General features: G+C 36.2%; 1 protein-coding gene across 1 annotated transcript in view; it reads right to left on the minus strand.

Annotated features, from left to right (window-relative positions):
• SLCO1B3 (solute carrier organic anion transporter family member 1B3) overlaps nt 1-18,870 on the minus strand; it is a gene marked incomplete at both ends in the record, with an annotated part of 52,864 nt that overhangs the window by 20,359 nt on the left and 13,635 nt on the right. The window contains 6 exons of the mRNA XM_080914181.1: nt 2,002-2,244; nt 4,615-4,713; nt 5,460-5,606; nt 7,562-7,674; nt 10,471-10,603; nt 13,649-13,790. Of these exons, the coding sequence (XP_080770307.1) occupies nt 2,002-2,244; nt 4,615-4,713; nt 5,460-5,606; nt 7,562-7,674; nt 10,471-10,603; nt 13,649-13,790 (877 nt within the window). The remainder of the gene's footprint in view (nt 1-2,001; nt 2,245-4,614; nt 4,714-5,459; nt 5,607-7,561; nt 7,675-10,470; nt 10,604-13,648; nt 13,791-18,870) is intronic.

Raw genomic sequence — 18,870 nt, forward strand, 5'->3', positions numbered from 1 at the left:
TAAGTTAAGTTAATCTCAACAATTTCTCACAGACGTGTCCAAAGGCTTGCTCTTATAATCACTAAGCTATCTTTCCAACACCCCCGCATGCTCTTGTAATGCCTGGTGATTCTGGAGTCTATTAAATTCCCCATAAACACAAACCATCACAAATTATTGCACTGATTTACTTTTTGGTGGTGGTGTTTGGAGACAGGTTTTACCTTGGTCTTATAGACTGGCCTTGAACTCATGGTCCCCAGACCCATGGTAATTGTCGTCAATTTGGTTTTCATCAATTCACTCTGGTGCCCATTCCCATTTTAATTTAAAACCACAGCTTAGAATTCAAATAAATGGCTTTCATCATAGCATTGTCATCAGTGTGTTTCGATACACTTTGTTCTCATTAGCTCCCTTCTCCCCTGCACTCGATTCCTCCCTCTAATCTGAAAACTATTGACAAAGCATTCCCATCTCAACTAATTTTTATAGTTGTTGATGAATCACTTTTGGGCCATGGCTTTTCTATGTATCTGCATTGATCCTTAGAACTTATATTTGAAATAATAACGCCACCAAATAGGAAATAATGCTACTGGAATTGTGACCACCAACTACTTTGACTATCATAATGTATTCAGCTCACTTTCAAATATTTTAGCAGGTAGTTTTATTTAATATGATTATCAAGAAAAATAACCCTACCCTAAATACCTAGAGTGAACCATTTCTGGTAATTGCTTCTCTTTTACCCAGGTAAAAGAGTAAGCAAGTTTAACATTAGCACATTACATATGCTTATCAATAGCAAGGAACTCACTGGAATGAATCATAGCTTCTTGGAAGAAGACAAGTGCCTCATCACCATGAGTTAGTATCATTTGTAGAATGAATGAATGAATTACTATAAAGCTTAAAACTATCACTGATGCTCTATACTAATGTTTGAAGTGAGTAGACTATGTATATAGTTTAATTGTAGAACATATAACTAGTATGTGCAAAACCCTGAAATTTGATCCCTAATGCCACAAAAAAGAATAAGACATTTGAAAGACATACAAACATTTTTAATAATAATTATAATTTTTGTGAATGTTTTGTTCCTTTTATCATTTTGTATGTATATGTGCTATGTGTGACTGCACATGAGATGTGTGTTTGCATGTGTATGTGTGTGTATACTTGCACAGAGTTGAAGATGACTATTATCTGCTCAATGCTCATAGAGTCCAGAGGAGGAAAATGAGTGACTGTTCTTCTCTATTACTCCCCACCTTATTCCTCTGAGGTAAAAATCTTTCACTGATTTACAATGATTCTGGGTTTTGCATGATGACCTAGGAGCCCAAGAAATTCTCAGGCAGATCTAGCCACACTTTGCACATGATGTAGATGCTGGTGGTTCTATCCCAGGTCCTGGTGTCTATAAAGAAACTGATACTGAGCACTGAGCCATCTCCCTAGCCTTGTTTTCTCCATACTAAAAGCCACAAATCTAATCCTGTTATTTGTACATAATCATGGAACATGGTAGTTGGAAAAAGAATGGCTTCGGTGGGCTTATGTTCAAATACTTAGCTCATAGTTGGTGGTCTTGGTGAAAGAGGTATCACTGAGGGTAAACTTTTAGGTTTCCAAAGTTCAGACCATTCCCAGTTAGCAGTACTGTCCCCTCAGTCCCGTCTCATGCTTGTGGATCAAGGTGTAAGTTGTTACCTACTGCCCTACCCAATGCCTAACTGCCTGCTGCCACCCTGCCTATCATGATGATTCCTGGTCTCTAACTCTTTCTAAATATGTGCTTCCAAATGCAGTGTTTTCTTTTATAAGTTGCCTTGTTCATGGTATCGCTTCATGACAATAAGCAATTAGCAAAGACAGGGAATATACCTTTTAGTGAAAAATGTAAAAGAGTTAAGAAAAATTTAGAAGAAAGTTAAATAGATAATTTGGCATCTTGTTTTGAAATATTCTTAGAATTCAGTGGGATTAACTTCTGCACATTGACTATCTTACCATTCACATTGGCAGGAGCTTGTTTGTCTTGCTTTGTTAAATTAGTTGTGTGATTCTTTTCTTCATCTGTTTTGAGTACAGAAATAGATGCTGAATCTTTTCTTTGCTTCTGTGATCTCTTTGGAATTTTGGGTAGAAAAAAGAAGGGTATAGAAGAAATAATGCACAATACTCCATTGAAAATGAAGTTGAGCCACCATGCACCAACCCAACGAGCATCCTGAGGAGTGATTCGGATACTGCCTGGAATGAATGATTAGAACAGGACTTTCAGAAATCATTCTGAAAGTCAGTGTTAATAAGACTGCTGGCCTACATAGATAAAGAAACCCACCTATATTTCATCAATCCTAAAATGCAATTTTCTTTGCTAGTGGTTTTCAACTTAGAAGTAGAGCAGATCAATCCTTTTATGACACCTTACAATTTCTGTTGTCAAGAACCAGCCACATATATTATATACACACTCCATTGTAACTTCAGAATTGCCAACACTACACATTCAAAAATAATAGGATTCGATTTATGGCCTTTAATATGGAGGAAAGGGGGCTAGAGAGATAGATCAGTGCTCATAAACAGTTTCCATTAAGCATGAAGACCTGGGATAGAATCACCAGCATCCTCATAAAGAGGGAGGTGTCTAGAAGTGCCTGAGAAGTTTTTGGGCTCCTAGGACATAAGATTTCAAGATAACTTGAAAGCCAAGGCAAGGCATATTCACTGTTATCTGAAAATGGCTGTTGGTACACACTCCTGAAGTCAGGGTAGCATTGGAGGGGAGATTAATATTGTTTCTAAAAAAAGGGGGGGCTCCAATCTGTCTCTTCTAGTTGCTGAATATACAGCCCTGTTGACTACAGAGAAAAGTAGTGATGAAGAAGGAATACAAGGAAAGTCTGAGTTTAAAAGGAACCCAGAAAATGGGGATTTTCAACTTTAGGCACTTGTTTCCCTTCTTATTTCAACTGGATTTTCCTCTGCAGTGTGAAGAAGAATGATATATTAATGCCAGCTATCAATTCACACTCCTGTGAATGACAAATGACAGTTCATAATCATTAAATGGTGAGCAAATCCTAAAAATGATATAATCTGTGAAAGCTGAATGATTAATTGTTGGGAACCCTGAACACTCTTTTGGTTAATGAAGATGCTGTAGCAAGAACAATGAGAAAGGCTTTGCACTAGGTACATCAGAGTACTCAGCCAAGCACTCAGAGTACTCAGCCTAGCACTCAGAAAAGATATAACTCTAGATCTTCTCAAAATCTTCCTAAGTGCTCATAAAGAGACACATCCAAACTCACTGAACATTGTTAGCACTACCAAGGCACCTCTGGTCTGAAGTCACTCTAGGTTTGTAAGCATTAATCAGAGTGCTGCACTCTAATTATTCTGGAAACATGGTGAAAGATAAGGCCGGGCTGTTGTCAAATTAAGTTGAAGAAAGGTTATGATGATTCAGTCAATTATATAATTAAGGTTAAAAGATTCATAAATAGAAAGACGATAGGAAATGACACATGTTAGAGTAATACTGTGAGTCCTGTATTTGCCATGTTGAGATTTGGGTGTCAATTTAGATACCTAAAAATAGAAAAGGTGAGAAAAATTGTTTTTGAAAAGTTATCTGACTTTGTTTCATGGGCCAATGAGAACAGTTTACCTCTGAGAAGTGGATGGGAAAGGGGAACTGAGATGTCTTCCAAATTCAGACATTTTTTCAAGATAATTATCTATGACAAGAAATAGGAAAACAAAACCAGCTACACAGTGTCTTGAAGACATAAGGACATCATATGTGCAAAGGGGTGCAGAGACTGGAGAGTGCTTGGTGGTAAAGTGAGGATGAAGAAGGAGGGTTGAAGATAAGCAGGGATGAATCTGGTGGAAGAAGAATAAATGACACCTTGAAGATGCAAGATGAATATCCAACATGTGAGATTGGTCTACAAGCATGAGCTGAAGCTCCACGTAATTTGTATGGACTTTGGATGGGGGAGATGAAACATGCAGTATTTATTGGGGAAAGGGCTTGAAGATGAGACCGGTTCTACACTTTGACCAGTTTCCTTGAAGTACGAAAGAATGCTTGCTTTGAAAGAAGGGAGTAGCCAGAAGGATCACCTATTCTGCATCCCTTTATCTTCTAATTAAAGGCAATCATATGCCAAACCCTCCACCCATTAGGTTCGGTCCAGACAAAGCATCCAAACTAAGAAACCTGATGGAGATGCTCAACACATTCAACCATCCTCAAACCCTTCAACCTCATAGCATCTTCCAGAAGCTTCTATCTTTAATTCCTGCATTTCTAAATCCAATCTACCACCAAATGAAAGGGCAGCTGATTTGGCTCTTTAGCCACTTTTTTATATCTGGTCATCTAAAATAAGATTGTCCCCAAATGTCCCATTTTATACTTGCTTATAGAAGCTTGATGCAAGAGATGAAATTTATTTTATTAAAATTATGAACACATTCTCATCATTTAAAATTTCTAAAACAAAACAATGAAGCAACTATTGAAAGAGTTATACCAGTAACCTGGAGGCATGGTAGTTGGAATTTGAAAGACAGCCTTCTGGTCACTTTTCTGGTTCTACTTACTCAGGTCTACATATCCAACATCTACATATATCTTAGCAGACACAGATGCCATGGTGAAGCCAATGATTGGTCCAATCATTGCTACAGTGTGCAGAGTACCTGCAAATATTCAAAACCACTCCATCAGAAACACAGTGCAATTAGATATATTTTTGTCTTCACTCAGAAAATGTCGATGATATTCACCTAGTCCTAGACACAGACATACTACTTTCTTACCCAGGTAATTTTGTACCTTCTTGGTTTTGTAAATCTGATCAACTATAGTTTGTATGCTCTTGTGTATGGCTGTCACAACACCATGATCAGCCCATCAGAGACCTTTCTGTTAGAAAAACCTTAGTCACCTTCTTCCAGCATCTATCAAATTCTCACTGCTCCTAGCTACAGATGGGACTTCGTGCCTACCTCCCTTCTATGTGCTGGAATTTCATCCACCTTGAACTTGTAAATATATTATTTTTATACAGTACATTTTAAAATGTAATGTTACACAATGAATTTCTTGAAATAACATTTTTCTAGGAATCTTTTTTGTTCTTAATTCAACAACTTTATTTTAAAAAAACAGAGATAAGTGTCTAAATTTTAAAAGCATCTTTGCATAAAACTATATGCATAGATTTTTGTCAGTGGTTAAATGTAGCATAAGAGCACAAGATGCTCTTATGACTGACTTGGACACTGCATATATATGGAGCACAGGTATAAACGCAGCCAAGACATCCATATACATATAATATAAACAAATATGAAGCTGTAAAATGATTAGTTTAGCAGTACTACCATTTCAACTTCAGACCCAGAAAACTGAAGCAGTGACCTTAATATGTTTTGTACTTTACCTAAGTACATAGAAGAGTACCCTTCTTTAGCAAAGTCATCAATGTAGGAAATTCCCAGGGGCACTATTGGTGTTTCCCCTACCCCACGAAGCATGTTCCCCATCAAGACATAAATCCACATGTACGACTTGGACCCCTTTTCACAATCTGTGTGGACAAGAAAAAGTTTTACTTTAAATGTCTATTCCAGCACTGATATCACAAATTCCACCAATGAGACTACTAGTTGTTCCTGGGATGCTGTAACACGCACTTAGCTGTGATTTCTTTTTAAATTTTAAGTGATTTCTATTCAATCTGGAAAGTGGGAGCAGACAAATACACAAAGAGGGGAAAATTAAAAAAAAACAAACTAAATATGATTTGAAATCTCTCTACACAAAGAAAATCATTTGATGTTATTCATATTCTATATTTTACACATACATATAATATATAGATATTTTCTTTTCACTTTTTTTAGAAGCAGATTTTTTATTTGATACTCTCTGTATTTACATTTTAAATGTTATCTCCTTCCCCATCAACTCCCATTCCCCCTTCCCCTCCACTTGCTTCCATGAGGTTTCTCCTCTCCCAATTACACTCTTCACCCCAGTACCTTGGCATTCCCCTACGCTGGGAAAACACACCTTCACTGGGCCATAGGCCTCTTCTCCCACTGATGCAAGACAATTCTATCCTCTGCTGCATATGCATATGGGGCCATGGGTCTCTCCATGTGTGCTCATTGGTTAGTATTTTAGTCCATGGGAGTTGTGGAGAGTTTGGTTGGTTGATAAGGTTGTATTGTTCTTCCAGTGGGGTTGCAAACCCTGTCATCTACTTCAGTCCTTTCTCTACCTCTTTGATTGTGGTCCCCGTATTCAGTCCAATGGTTAGATAAAGCATCCTCAACCGTATCTATATAACTCTGGCAAAGCCTCTGATGAGGCATCTATATCTGGCTCCTGCCAGTAAGCACTTCCTGGCATCATCAATAGTGCTTGGGATTGGTACAATATAAAATTAAATATGATTTTTATGTATTAGCTTCACTGCCAGCACTGTGCTAAAACAATACCCTTGTTTATTTTCCCTTTGTTTTATTTTGTGTCAGGATTTTAACAATGTTTTGAGGAATAATAGTATTATATATATATATATATATATATATATATATATATATATATATATATTTCATTTTGTGTGTGTGTGTGTGTGTGTGTGTGTGTGTGTGTGAATGTTTGGCCTACATATATGTGTAACACAAGCAGAGGCCATAGGAAAGTATTGGATCCCCAGAAACTGGATTTACACTTGATTATGACAGTTGGGAATTGAGCCAGTGCTCTTAACTGCTGAACCATCTTTATGGACCATGATTTTATGTTTATAATTGTAAAATAAATGTTTTTTCTTTTACAAAGAGATATCTTGGTTATAATTATAATTATGTCCTTATTGATTATTTCCTTGAGGGTGCACAATAACAATTTCAAAAAATTGGGTAAGTGTTCTTTTGTTTAATAAATGTTTAAAAAAACTGCCAGAAACAGTGATAAATTTATACACTCAAAAGTACACTTGAAATAGAATTAACTTCTTCTTTTTGACACTTTAGTCTTCCTGTGGCTGATATAATGAGATTATCAGGAGTGTTCAATCTACATTTTCTTATTAGAATAGATTTTTTAAATTTTCAATTCCAGTAATTATTTTTTTTCAAAAGTACCCCTCCCTTGTTTATTCAATACATTCTTGCTTGCTTATGTTGTTTGTTGAGACAGGTTCATACTATATGGCTCAGGCTGGACTCAAAGCCTCAATCCTTCTGCTTCAACCCCCTTGTGCTGGAATTTCGAACATGCACATAGTCAATTTTTAATCTATAATTTTACCTGCAAATGTTCTTTCAAAATTCTAATTTAAACAGTCCTTAGCTCCTCCTCAGCTATGTCTAAAGGCTCATTCTGATCATGTTGATGCTATGATTATGTCTATATGTCAGGGTCAAATGTATTATGATTTTAAATTAATTTCTCCTGATACCTTTTACAGTAATTTGAATAGATGTATATCCAAACTTTCAAATATCTGTCACTGTTACTGTTAATTCTTACCTTTCTCCACTATCTCAGGTGAAGTTCCAGTGAGTGATGTATTTTGATTGATTACACAGGTAAATGTGGAGTTGTCTAGAGAGCTGATGTCGTTTTCGGCTGCATACCTGTAACTATAACGACATCACTACACTTAGCATTTTGCTTATTAGACAAGTATTTTCACTTTTCTCAAAAACTATTGATCATATCTCTCTTTTCTCTATGTCAATGAGAATCCCCTGATAATTTTCAAGCCACAGTTTTAGGACAAAGAGTGAAGGTCAGTAAAATGGTGAAATGGCCTGGTAAGTCAGGTCATTCAGTGTCACTCAGGCAAGGTGGCTGATCATCTTATCGTGACAGATGATACTCTCTTTATGATGGGAAAAATCCAAGTTTCCCCTTCCTATTTTGTGCACTGCAATCCAAATGTGATCGTTTTTTTACAATGACAATAATATATAATATAAACTTCCTGATGAGTTATATTCAATAAGCTAGAGAATTATGTTTTCAAATCAATCTTTAAAGCATACTATTTTTTCTACGTTTTCTACCAGGTCATCTGACTTTCTTTTACGGATGGACATGCACACATGAGCTAATGTCTGACTCTCTTAAACTTCAATTAATTCTTATCCACCTCAGCTTGAGAAAGAAGAATTTAATGATGACAAAGGCAATAGAATCAGAATAAGGACATATACAGAAACCTGAGAGATACCTATATTCTATGCTGGCCCACCAAGTGCATGCCAGGTCTCTACATTACTTTAAAACTGTAACAAAATGCATGAGATTTTGTTTATAGGGACTTTCATTCCCTCTGGGAAAACCAGTTCTACTCTGAATTTTACATTATTAAAGTGAAAATCAACAGTTCTTACTGTGAGAATGAGGTCCATGTGTGTGATTATTTCATAAAGAGTCATAACATCTAAGCATTATCATGCCAAAAAGAGATTTCTTTTAAATTTTGAAACAACAAATGCAAACACAAATGAGCTTTAACTAGTCCTGCCAATCAAACATTAAGGTGTGGCTTATTTTAACCTGTTTTGACCTTACATGTTCTTATAAAATTTATCATACAAATTCAGCGAACTTAGGCACAGTTTCATATATCTTGAAATTAATATAATAAATGAAGTTAGAGGCTTTTCTATGAGAAGCATTTAAAAAGAAAGAACTAGATCATTAGCTGTGCTCTAGGGTTGGGAATGGATGAATATTTTAGACTTTGCTTTGTATAGAAACTGCCATGAATCTTAGTGATGAGCAGGGGTTTGAGGTGGACTCCAGACTACAGTGTACAAGGCTGTAGGGCCAGTGCATGTAAAAATAAAGCATTTGCACATGTAGAGGACTGCAACTTCATCAATTGCTTGTCAACTATGGGGAATAGTGGAAAGTGAGTCTAAGACAAACACCCAGTTAGTGAGCAGCACACACGCACAAGTGAGTTGAGATATGATTAACCCATAGCCAAGATCTTTCAATATTTTGATTATGACTTATACTAACAAACTTTGCATCTCTGCCACAATATCTACACCCACTCACAAATATATTTATACCTTGATGATGTAATTGCAGGATAATTTTGTTCCTATATATATTATAGTACTCAAGTCTATCTTATAATAAATGGTGGTCCAAATAACATCAAAGAGTTTTCTGGTTCACTAATAACTGGAATATAAAGTTTGAAAATATGTTCTTGAGAACTGAGAGCATAAACAAACATAGGAAAGTGAGATTTGCATTTTAAAATATGTTTTTATATTGAATATCAATTAGAATACAGGTGAGAAGCTGGAGGGATATCTCAACAGTAGTCTTGGCTGTTCTTCCTAAGGTTCCAGTTCAATTCCCAGCACCCATGTCAGGAGACTCACTAACTATAACTCCATTCTATCAGATCTAATGCTTTGTTATATCTTCCATAGGCTCTGAATGCATGTGTGCACATAAGTACACACACACACACACACACACACACACACACACACACACACAAACAAACACTCATACTAATAAAATAAGAAATAAATCCTTGAAAAATCAATAGAATTAAAACCGAGGTCAAAATCTTCAGACCTCCAGGTTATTGGCTTCAGTAAGATAAGGGCATAGGTATCCACATTGAAATAAGCATGTGGAATGAATAAGATCTTTGGGAGAGCTGTTTTCTGTGCCTTAGTAAATCTACAGTTTAGGTTAGAGTCCTTGACTTTGGTCTGAATTCCTTTCTAGCAGTAAGAACCACTGCTGAATGAATCGATATAAAAATGAACAGATATGGGCAGAAATGCTGAGCTCAGTTTATGATGCATGAATGTGAAAACCTTGTGAACTCCCACTGGAAATGTAGACATGGTTCATAAGTACTTAGACCCTGAGTTTTTGAAATAGTTTCTTGGTGTGAAAGATGGCGGGATTTAAAACATGTACTTTATATGAATCATTACAGAGAATGACTGAAGATAGGGAGATGCAGGAATTTTGGTACTAGCCATGACAGTAAAGTCTGAGACTAGTGAAGAGGCTTCATAGAGAGAAATAAGTTGAAAGAACATAAAATTATAAAAATCATGATGGGGAAAATTTCTTGAACTGTAAATTTTAAAAAGAATGCCATACTCATATAGTGGCAAGTGTATATGTCAAGTGTTGCAAAGGTTAAATATTTGTGTGTGTGTGAGGGGGGGGGGGTCCTGGTGTCTCCACACACATTGTTCTCTCTTTAGTCACATTCAGAGCTGAGAACTCTCCTGTCTTAACACATAATCAAGCCAGTTATAATTCCTACATGAATATCATGGATTATCTCCAGGCACCACCTCTTACTGGGACCTAGCTATAGTTGATAACTTCTGTAGAAGACAGAACTTTTCTACTTTGAGCTTTGGCTATGCAATACTTACTATCCCATGAAGAAATGTGGCAATGCAGTCAGAATACTCCCAATGCCCATGACGAAACAACCAGTTCCAATCAGCTTTGGTCTGTGTAGTTTGGATCCAAAGTAACTCACAAATACAATAACTAATAAATTTCCTATAACAAAACCAGTTATGTCAGTTTGATTCATAACAGCAAATAAAGACAGTCATTGTGTATAAATACAAAAAGCAATTGGTACTTTTCTCAGGTTGACTGACAAGAGGAAACTCAACTTAATTAAATTGACCATAGGAAAACATGGTATTAAGAATAAGCAGAAGCAAGTCAGACATGGTGCACAGCACTAATCTTAGCCCTCTGGAAGCAGAGGTAGGTAGATCTCCATCTGTTCAAGGTGAGCCTGGTCTACAAAGCAAGTCCAGGATGGCCAGAGCTATTATACAGGGAAATTCAGTCTCAAAAAACCAAACACCAAATACCAAACCAAACCAAAAAATATGTAAAAGCATTATTATTTTCTTTTATTTTATATAGTAGGTTTATTGAGTTTTCTTTCTTAAACACACACATCCACACACACACCCACATAGACACGCACACACACACACACACAACACACACACACACACAAACACACACGCACACAACACACATACACACATACACACACACACACACACACACACACACACACACACAGACACACACATATATATAGTATGGGAGCTAAAGAGTCAGTGGGATCCTTTGGACCTGGAATTACAAGTGGTTGTGAGCCGTTTAGGTGCTTGAAATCAAACTTAGGTCCTCATAAACAGCAATAAACACACTTAATCATTGGGAAATTTTCCCAATCCCTTGTTTTGTTCTTAGTATCAACTTTTACTTGTGGAACCAACCTCAGCATTTTTGGCTGCAAAAGAAAAATGTATTAATTTTTGCACCAGTCTATAAAATATGTTTTGTAAATAATTGTTAGACAATATGGTTGAAGCACATTTTTTGGGAAATTTCAAGTTGAGTAGATTGTACTGAGATGAGAAAATTAGAGAAAACACTTCCTAATAGGAATAAAAGTCATTGATCAATTAATGCAGTCTTTAGACATTTCTGTCTTTAAAAAAATCTGCAATATGTACTTGTTATGGTATTCCCAGCCAAAAGTATCCTAAAATACAAATACAAATGAGATTATAACAAGCGTTAAAACACATTAGAAATAAGAACAAGTAGGGGGACAGAGATGCTATTACAGCTCAGGAGAAAGTCAATTAAGTAAGAGCATTGGTAAATTTTCAATGAAACAACTACTTATAAATCACATTGGTTGTAAGTTATCCAGGGAAAGGGAAAACTCCATATAGAGGTGTCAATTCTCATCTCTTACACAACAAACAGATAGTTATAAAGAGTTGCTGAACATTAAAAGGGATGATATGACACAGAATTACAAAGAAGGACTAGCCAAAAAATTTAAAATGAAGTAAAAGTTAAAGAAGAATTAACTGGAAAGAGGAGAGATTTGGGGAAACAGAGTCTTTCAAAGTATACGATCAAAAAAATGTATACAACTTAATTATATAAGATTGCAGCAGTCATAGATAAAACAAGGAACAGGTGGGAAAGAAGACATAAAGAGCCTCCCAAGGGTGTTGGTGCCAATAGTTTGCAGTGTGAAGCCAACCTGTCTATTGCTGGTTTTTCAGTGCTCATAGCTGAGAACAATGAGCCTCTATCATACAGATGGATAGATGCATAGATAGACATGATAGATGATAGATGATAGATAGATAGATAGATAGATAGATAGATAGATAGATAGATAGATAGATAGATAGATAGATAGAATGACAGACAGACAGATGGATGGATGGATAGATAGAGATAGTTACAGAGATTTCAGCAATGAGACTTTAGTTATCAAGGCTCAGAGATAAAAGCCTCAAGCCTTTAAATCCTCAAGCCATAAGCATCTAGAAATACTCTTCAACAATCAGGGACTCATTCACTTCTTATAAATGAATAATTGTTGGAAGTATACTAAAAAAATAAAAATAAATTTGGAATCATGAATTTAAGAATCATGTAGGCAAAGAAACATGTTTTAAAGGCACATTGAAAATCAATATCATTATAAATGTGAAACTGTAGATGCTTCTATGGGGAAAATGAAGTTGTGGCTGGAGAGATATCTGAGTTCCCAAGAGCATTTGGTGTTCATGTGCAGGGCCTGTGTTTGGGATCCTGTAATTTATACTGGGAAGTTCACTACTGCCTGTAACTGCAACTCTAGGGTATCCACTTCTAGCCTCACAACCTAGACACATATAAATTATAAATTCCCTTTGTTTGATTGTTTGTTTGTTTGTTTGTTTGTTTTGAGACAGGAAAGTGTAATACACACACACACACACACACACACACACAGACATACACATACATATATATGATGTAAAATTGCATCAGAAAGAGTTTTAGAATTCATGAAGGAGGACAAATTGATAATACTTATGTAATTATTTATAAAAAAATACTGGCTTAAATATGTCCTAAATTAAGTTTTAAGGAAAATAACCCTCAAATTTTAAGAAATGTTTAAAATCCATATGATAGACATGGTTGTGAGAGTTTCCAAAATATTAAAGGGAAAAATAAAGAAGAAGCAAATGCAATAATTTTTTTTGCTTCGTGAGGGTAGAAGAGAATCCCTAATGGAGCTTGGGTATCATGGAAGAAGTTGTGAAAACAGAAGTGAAGGCAACAGAGTAACATCTGCAGTGTTGTAGAGCAATCTCTTACGGAGTTATAGAGCAGTGATCCAGCCAAGGTCATTCCAAAGCTCTTCATTACTCCTTAAATCAAAGGTACTAGAGCTCCTTAACTTTTCTTCACTTCTGGTTTTGAGAGCAGGAGAGATGAGTCTCCAAAAGGTTAGTTTGAAGCAATGCATGTGTGTAAAACCAATCTTTCAAAACCCTCTTTGCAGAGTGGCTAGTGACCACTTTGTAGCATATTCAGTAATGTCACTGACTTTAACTCCTAGGCATCAGCAACACTGCTTCCCAAGATGGGACAATAAAATGATATTGCTTATTTCTCAGAAAGGACAGTTACCTCTGGGTGAGAAGCATGGGTACAGTATTTGACTGACTGTCTTTTCTCTGTAAGTCTGGTGGTTAAAATAAAAAGAAACCTTACCAATTTCAAAGCCTCCATCAATCAACCCAGAAATGGAAGATGGTATGTCAAATCTTCTTTCTATTTGAGTGATGGAACTTTTCATAATGACTCCACCCAGTGACTTGCATATGTAGCTGAATGAGAGAGCTACCAAAAATATCTAAGAAAAAGCAAACAAAGGCAGGAGGAGAATGTTAGCCAATGAAGTGTATACTATTTATAAAATTCAACTGCTTTTCTACAAGATACTATTTGTTGGAGTTTGGTTGTTGTTGTTGCTGTTGTTTTGAATTATCAGAATATGAGTCTTTCCCCTGTAGCAATAGATATTACCTAACCTTTAATGTTCTGGTTGTACAGATAAAGTATAACTTTCTAACTCGGTAATCATTAAAGCAGTAAAGTTAACACAATTAGATTATGAATTTATTTCTATGTGGATAAGTTCATCTGGCAATTGCTTTACCCTAACTTTTGGTTCAGCAATATTCAACTCTAGGAATTGGCAGGATATTTTCAGAGGCAATGTTTTTGAAAACCCAGATTAAAGTTTAAATCTGAGAAGTTTATGGAGGTGTCATACACAATACAACAATATAAATGTGTTGTTTTAGAAGGCAGCATGTATCTGGACAGATCAGCACAGCTACATGAGAATAGGTTTATTGGGGGGAAGCAGGGAAGAGTAGATGAAGAAGAAGAAGGAAAGAAGGAAGGGTGAGAGGGTTGGGGTCTCTTTCTGCCTTTTATTTGAGCAGTGACATAATCATGCACACCAACACGCACAGGTGAGGTGTGCAGGTAAAGTCAGGTAGTTGCATGTTGGGAATGTGCCCATTGCCATGGCAGCAGTCACAAGAGGGCCCTTGTTACCAAAGGAATAACATCATGGGTTGTTTCAGAGACTGTAATCAGCTTTTGATATCAACAAAATGACTAATTTTTGATCTAAAGTTTTGTCTTAGCTACTTTTGTATTACCATGAGGAGATACCATGACCAAACCATGTTATAAGGAAGAAGATTTAATTGGCGCCTTGTTTAAAATTTTAGAGGTTAAGCCAACACCATCATGGTGGGATGCCTGGCCTGAGGTAAGCAGGTATGGTGCAAGACCTAGACTTGAGTGTGTATATGTTCATACAACCAGGAGGTCTAAAAAATAAAAGACAGGGAGAAAGAAAGGGAGAGAGAGAGAAAGAGAGGGGGAGGGAGGGAGGGAGGGAGGAAGGAAGGAAGGAAGAAAAGGAGTGAGGGAGGAAGAAAAGAAGGAAGAAGGAAGGAAGAAAAAAAGAAGAAGGAAGGAGGGAGGGAGGAAAGGAAGAAAGAAAGAAAGAAAAAAAGAAGAGAGAGAGAAGGAAGGAAGGAAGGAAGAAAGAAAGAAAGAAAGAAAGAGAGAGAGAGAGAAGGAAGGAAGGAAGAAAGAAAGAAAGAAAGAAAGAAAGAAAGAAAGAAAGAAAGAAAGAAAGAAAGAATAACCCTGGGAATGCCATGGGCCTTCTGAAACCTCAAAGCTCATTCCCAATGACACACCTCCTCCAACAAGGCCACAACTCCTTTTGCTTCCCAAACAGTTTCAACAGCTGGTGAATATGTTAAGTGATGGGGTGTCATTCTCAGTTAATCTCCACAGATGAACAGGTTATCATCATATTGAGTGATTTATTCTTTAAAAAAAAACTGTTGATTCATCTTTTTCCCCCCTTTGATTTATCTTATCTAGCCCATATCCACAACAATAAGCAAATTCCATTTGTTCTAATATTAAAATGAGGCCCCATTATGGAATGTGAGTTTGTGTCTCCCCAAATACTTGTGTTGAAACTATACTCACACATAGTACAGGGGCTAATGAGAGGTTCTTGGTTCATCAGAGTTAAACCTTCACATTGGGGTGACTAGCCTGATGATAAGAGAAAGCACATCGCATGATCCCTTTGTCCTGTCATGGAAGGATGCTGTAAGAGGAACTCCAGTCGTACATCCAGAAAAAGAACCATCATCTGACCCTGGCTTTGTTGGGACCATGATTTGTGCCTTGAGCTCTTGTTGGTTGGCAAAATCAACTGCTATTGTATAAGTTGCATGGTTTTCACAGTTCTCAACAGAGCATGCAGGTTAAAATAGGTAGAATAGTAAATTTAAAGTTGTGAGAGGAAAAAGTAATAAAACCTGCTGATTACAATCTCTAGTCACAAAACTGTCCTTCAAATGTCAAAGAAAAATCAGTATTTTCCTCAAATGAATAAAATTTATGGGAGCTTATTACAAAACTTGCACAATGAGAGAATGGTGGGTAGATGCAAAGTCTGATGGATAGAAACAAGAGGGAGATACATAAAACTGTGTGTGGATGACAAATCCATACAAAGTCAAATGCAGCCACATAGAAACATGTATTATTCCAAGTAAGTCAATTACTAATCCTGGAACAGAGTTTTATGTTTTAATCCTGAGTTATAAATGTCTCAGTGTAAAAATAAATGAATTGTTACCGTGAAGATTTCTTTGATGTTTGTCTGTCCTCAAAGCTTCCATCATGATGTTGTACTGTGTGTTCAGTGACACCCCCTTCCACTACTAATGATAAAGAAGCCTTGTTATCTTCCCTGTTTCCCATCTTTTTGAGTACCTCTTAGTGGTCAGGAAAGAAAAGAGCTGGGCACTGCCTAATTTAATAAGCTCATGGAAGAAAAATATTTTCTGTTTTGAACTTGGAGCCTGTTCTTCTCAAAAAGTCTAGACCCTGGACCAGACCTTGACCAGGTGGACTGGACAGTCAGCAATTTGCATGATTCAGGATATTATCAATCATGCTCATGAGGGATGACTTCATGAACCCCCTCCTTTGGGACAGTTCTAGAGAAAGTAGGATGGCCTCATTGTGCCCTCTAATGAACTGAATTCAAGAGACAGAGCTTGTCACAGTGAATCTACGGTGGATTGTTCTGAAGAAGCCAAAGTGAGAGAACACATTTTACAAGAGTGTGTTCCAGGTGCATCTTCACACTTGGTGCCCTCAAGCCTTGTGGTATTCCACATGTCTGAGATTGTGCAATGATTTTAGTTTTAGAAAATGAGAACTTACCTATAAGAAACGACATCCACAATGTACAAAGGGTCATAAGCTGCTACCCAAAGTCAATTTCTGTATGTTTTTATTCCATTTTTCTCACTATATACACACCAAAAGGTACAGAACATCCTTCTGTTTTTAGTCAGTGTATGGAGTGCCACTGTCATAAGTGCCATCTCATGGTTACATGTTAATAAATGCTATTTATTTTTTAAATGGTTTTAATTACAGATAAATCAATGAGTGCCTTCTCTAAGTGGGGGCCTGTCTCTGCCCTATAAATGTAGACTGACTCCCTCCTCCTTCTCCACCCATTGATTTGTGTCAGCAATAACAGAAATTTACTTACAGTTGAGCCTATTATCACATTAAAATACATTTGATATGAAATTGTAATATAAATAAAAATGCTAATTCCTAAGAATGTATGTGATTTACACAAAGGGAAACAAGAAAGAAATAAAGACATTCCAATGTAAAAAGCACTGGACGTAGAGAAAGACCGAAAATAACATGAAGGAAAAAAAAAAAACTCCACAACACAGAAATATTAGCAATGTTGCAACAAAAAGTATTTCCTCTCAGTATTTACTTTAATATAAAGTAATTTAGGCTAGAGAGGTGGCTCAGTGGTTAAAACACTGTCAAAATTTACACTTGAGGGTATATCTTCTCATACATGTATAATAACAACATGATAATTAAAAAATAATAACTAAGAGATTCACTATATATCTACAAAGTAGTGGTGTAGTAGCCTCTTTTAAGTGTTAATATAGAATTGTTTTCATAGATATATGATAATAATTACTAAGCAAGCTGACATGTTTTCTAAAACCTCTTTGAATCACCTCAGATTGTTGCAACTTTGCTAATATTTCTGTGTTGTGGGTTTTTTCCCTCATGTTATTTTCTGTCTTTCTCTACATCTAGTGCTTTTCACATTAGAATGTTTTTATTTCTTTCTTGTTTTCCCTTGTGTAAATAAGGGATAAGATAAAAACCCAGTGCAGATCATTCATATTAAGTTGAATCAGACTTAACGGAGTCTAATGCCAAGTGGTCCATTGTTAGCATCCTTGAAACACAACACAATCTGAGAAAAGATTTCTAAGCCATAATTAGTCTAATCATTCCAACTCTGGGTGCTCAGTAAAGCTTACTATGTGACTACATAGAAACTATTTTACAATGAACTTGTGCCATAAGCATAGGATCTTCATCTAAAAGGCCAAGAATCTGATGTGTTCTCATCCATAGCATAGAGGGCAGGAGGCTATAAAGTGCATTTCTCCAAAAGATCAGCAACAGTCTAGAGATATAAGAGTCTGTGATAATTATTTTGCATAATTTCAGTGAGGTCTGCCTCTACAACAAAGGTCAGTCACATCCACTATACTTCCACAGATAATGTCATTAACAAAATCCGTTCTCTGTTTTATCAGTGTAATTCAGGTATTTGATTTGTTTTTCCTTCACTGAGGAGAGACACCTGAATGATTTATATTTTCAGTTCTCTTAGTGTTTCCTGTGAGTACAAGAACCATTATGTACTCAATAAAGAAGAGATAGAGATAGATGATAGATAGATAGATAGATAGATAGATGATAGATAGATAGATAGATAGATAGATAGATAGATAGATAGATAGATAGACAGATGATAGAAAAACAGATTGATAGACAAAGAGACATATAGACAGACATGATATGAACAAGTTTAGCAAAGTGGCTGGATATAAAATTAACTCAAACAAATCAGTAGTCATCCTCTACTCAAAGGACAAACATTCGGAGAAAGAAATTAAGGAAAAGATACCCATCACAATAGTCACAAACAATATGAAATACCTTGGTGTGACTCTAACTAAGGAAGTGAAGGACCTGTACAACAAGAACTTCTAACCTCTAAAGAAGGAAATTGAGGAGGATCTCAGAAAATGGAAAGATCTCCCATGCTCATGGATTAGAAGGGTCAATATTGTAAAAATGGCCATCTTACCAAAAGCAATCTACAGATTCAATGCAATCCCCATCAATATTCCAACACAGTTCTTCATTGAGTTGGAAAGAGCAATGTACAATTTCATCTGGACTAACAAAAGGCCTAGAATATCGAAATCCATCCTCAACAAGAAAACATCTGTGGGAATCACCATCTCTGA

Source organism: Micromys minutus (assembly GCF_963924665.1).
Source record: "Micromys minutus genome assembly, chromosome: 3".
Lineage (NCBI taxonomy): Eukaryota > Metazoa > Chordata > Mammalia > Rodentia > Muridae > Micromys > Micromys minutus.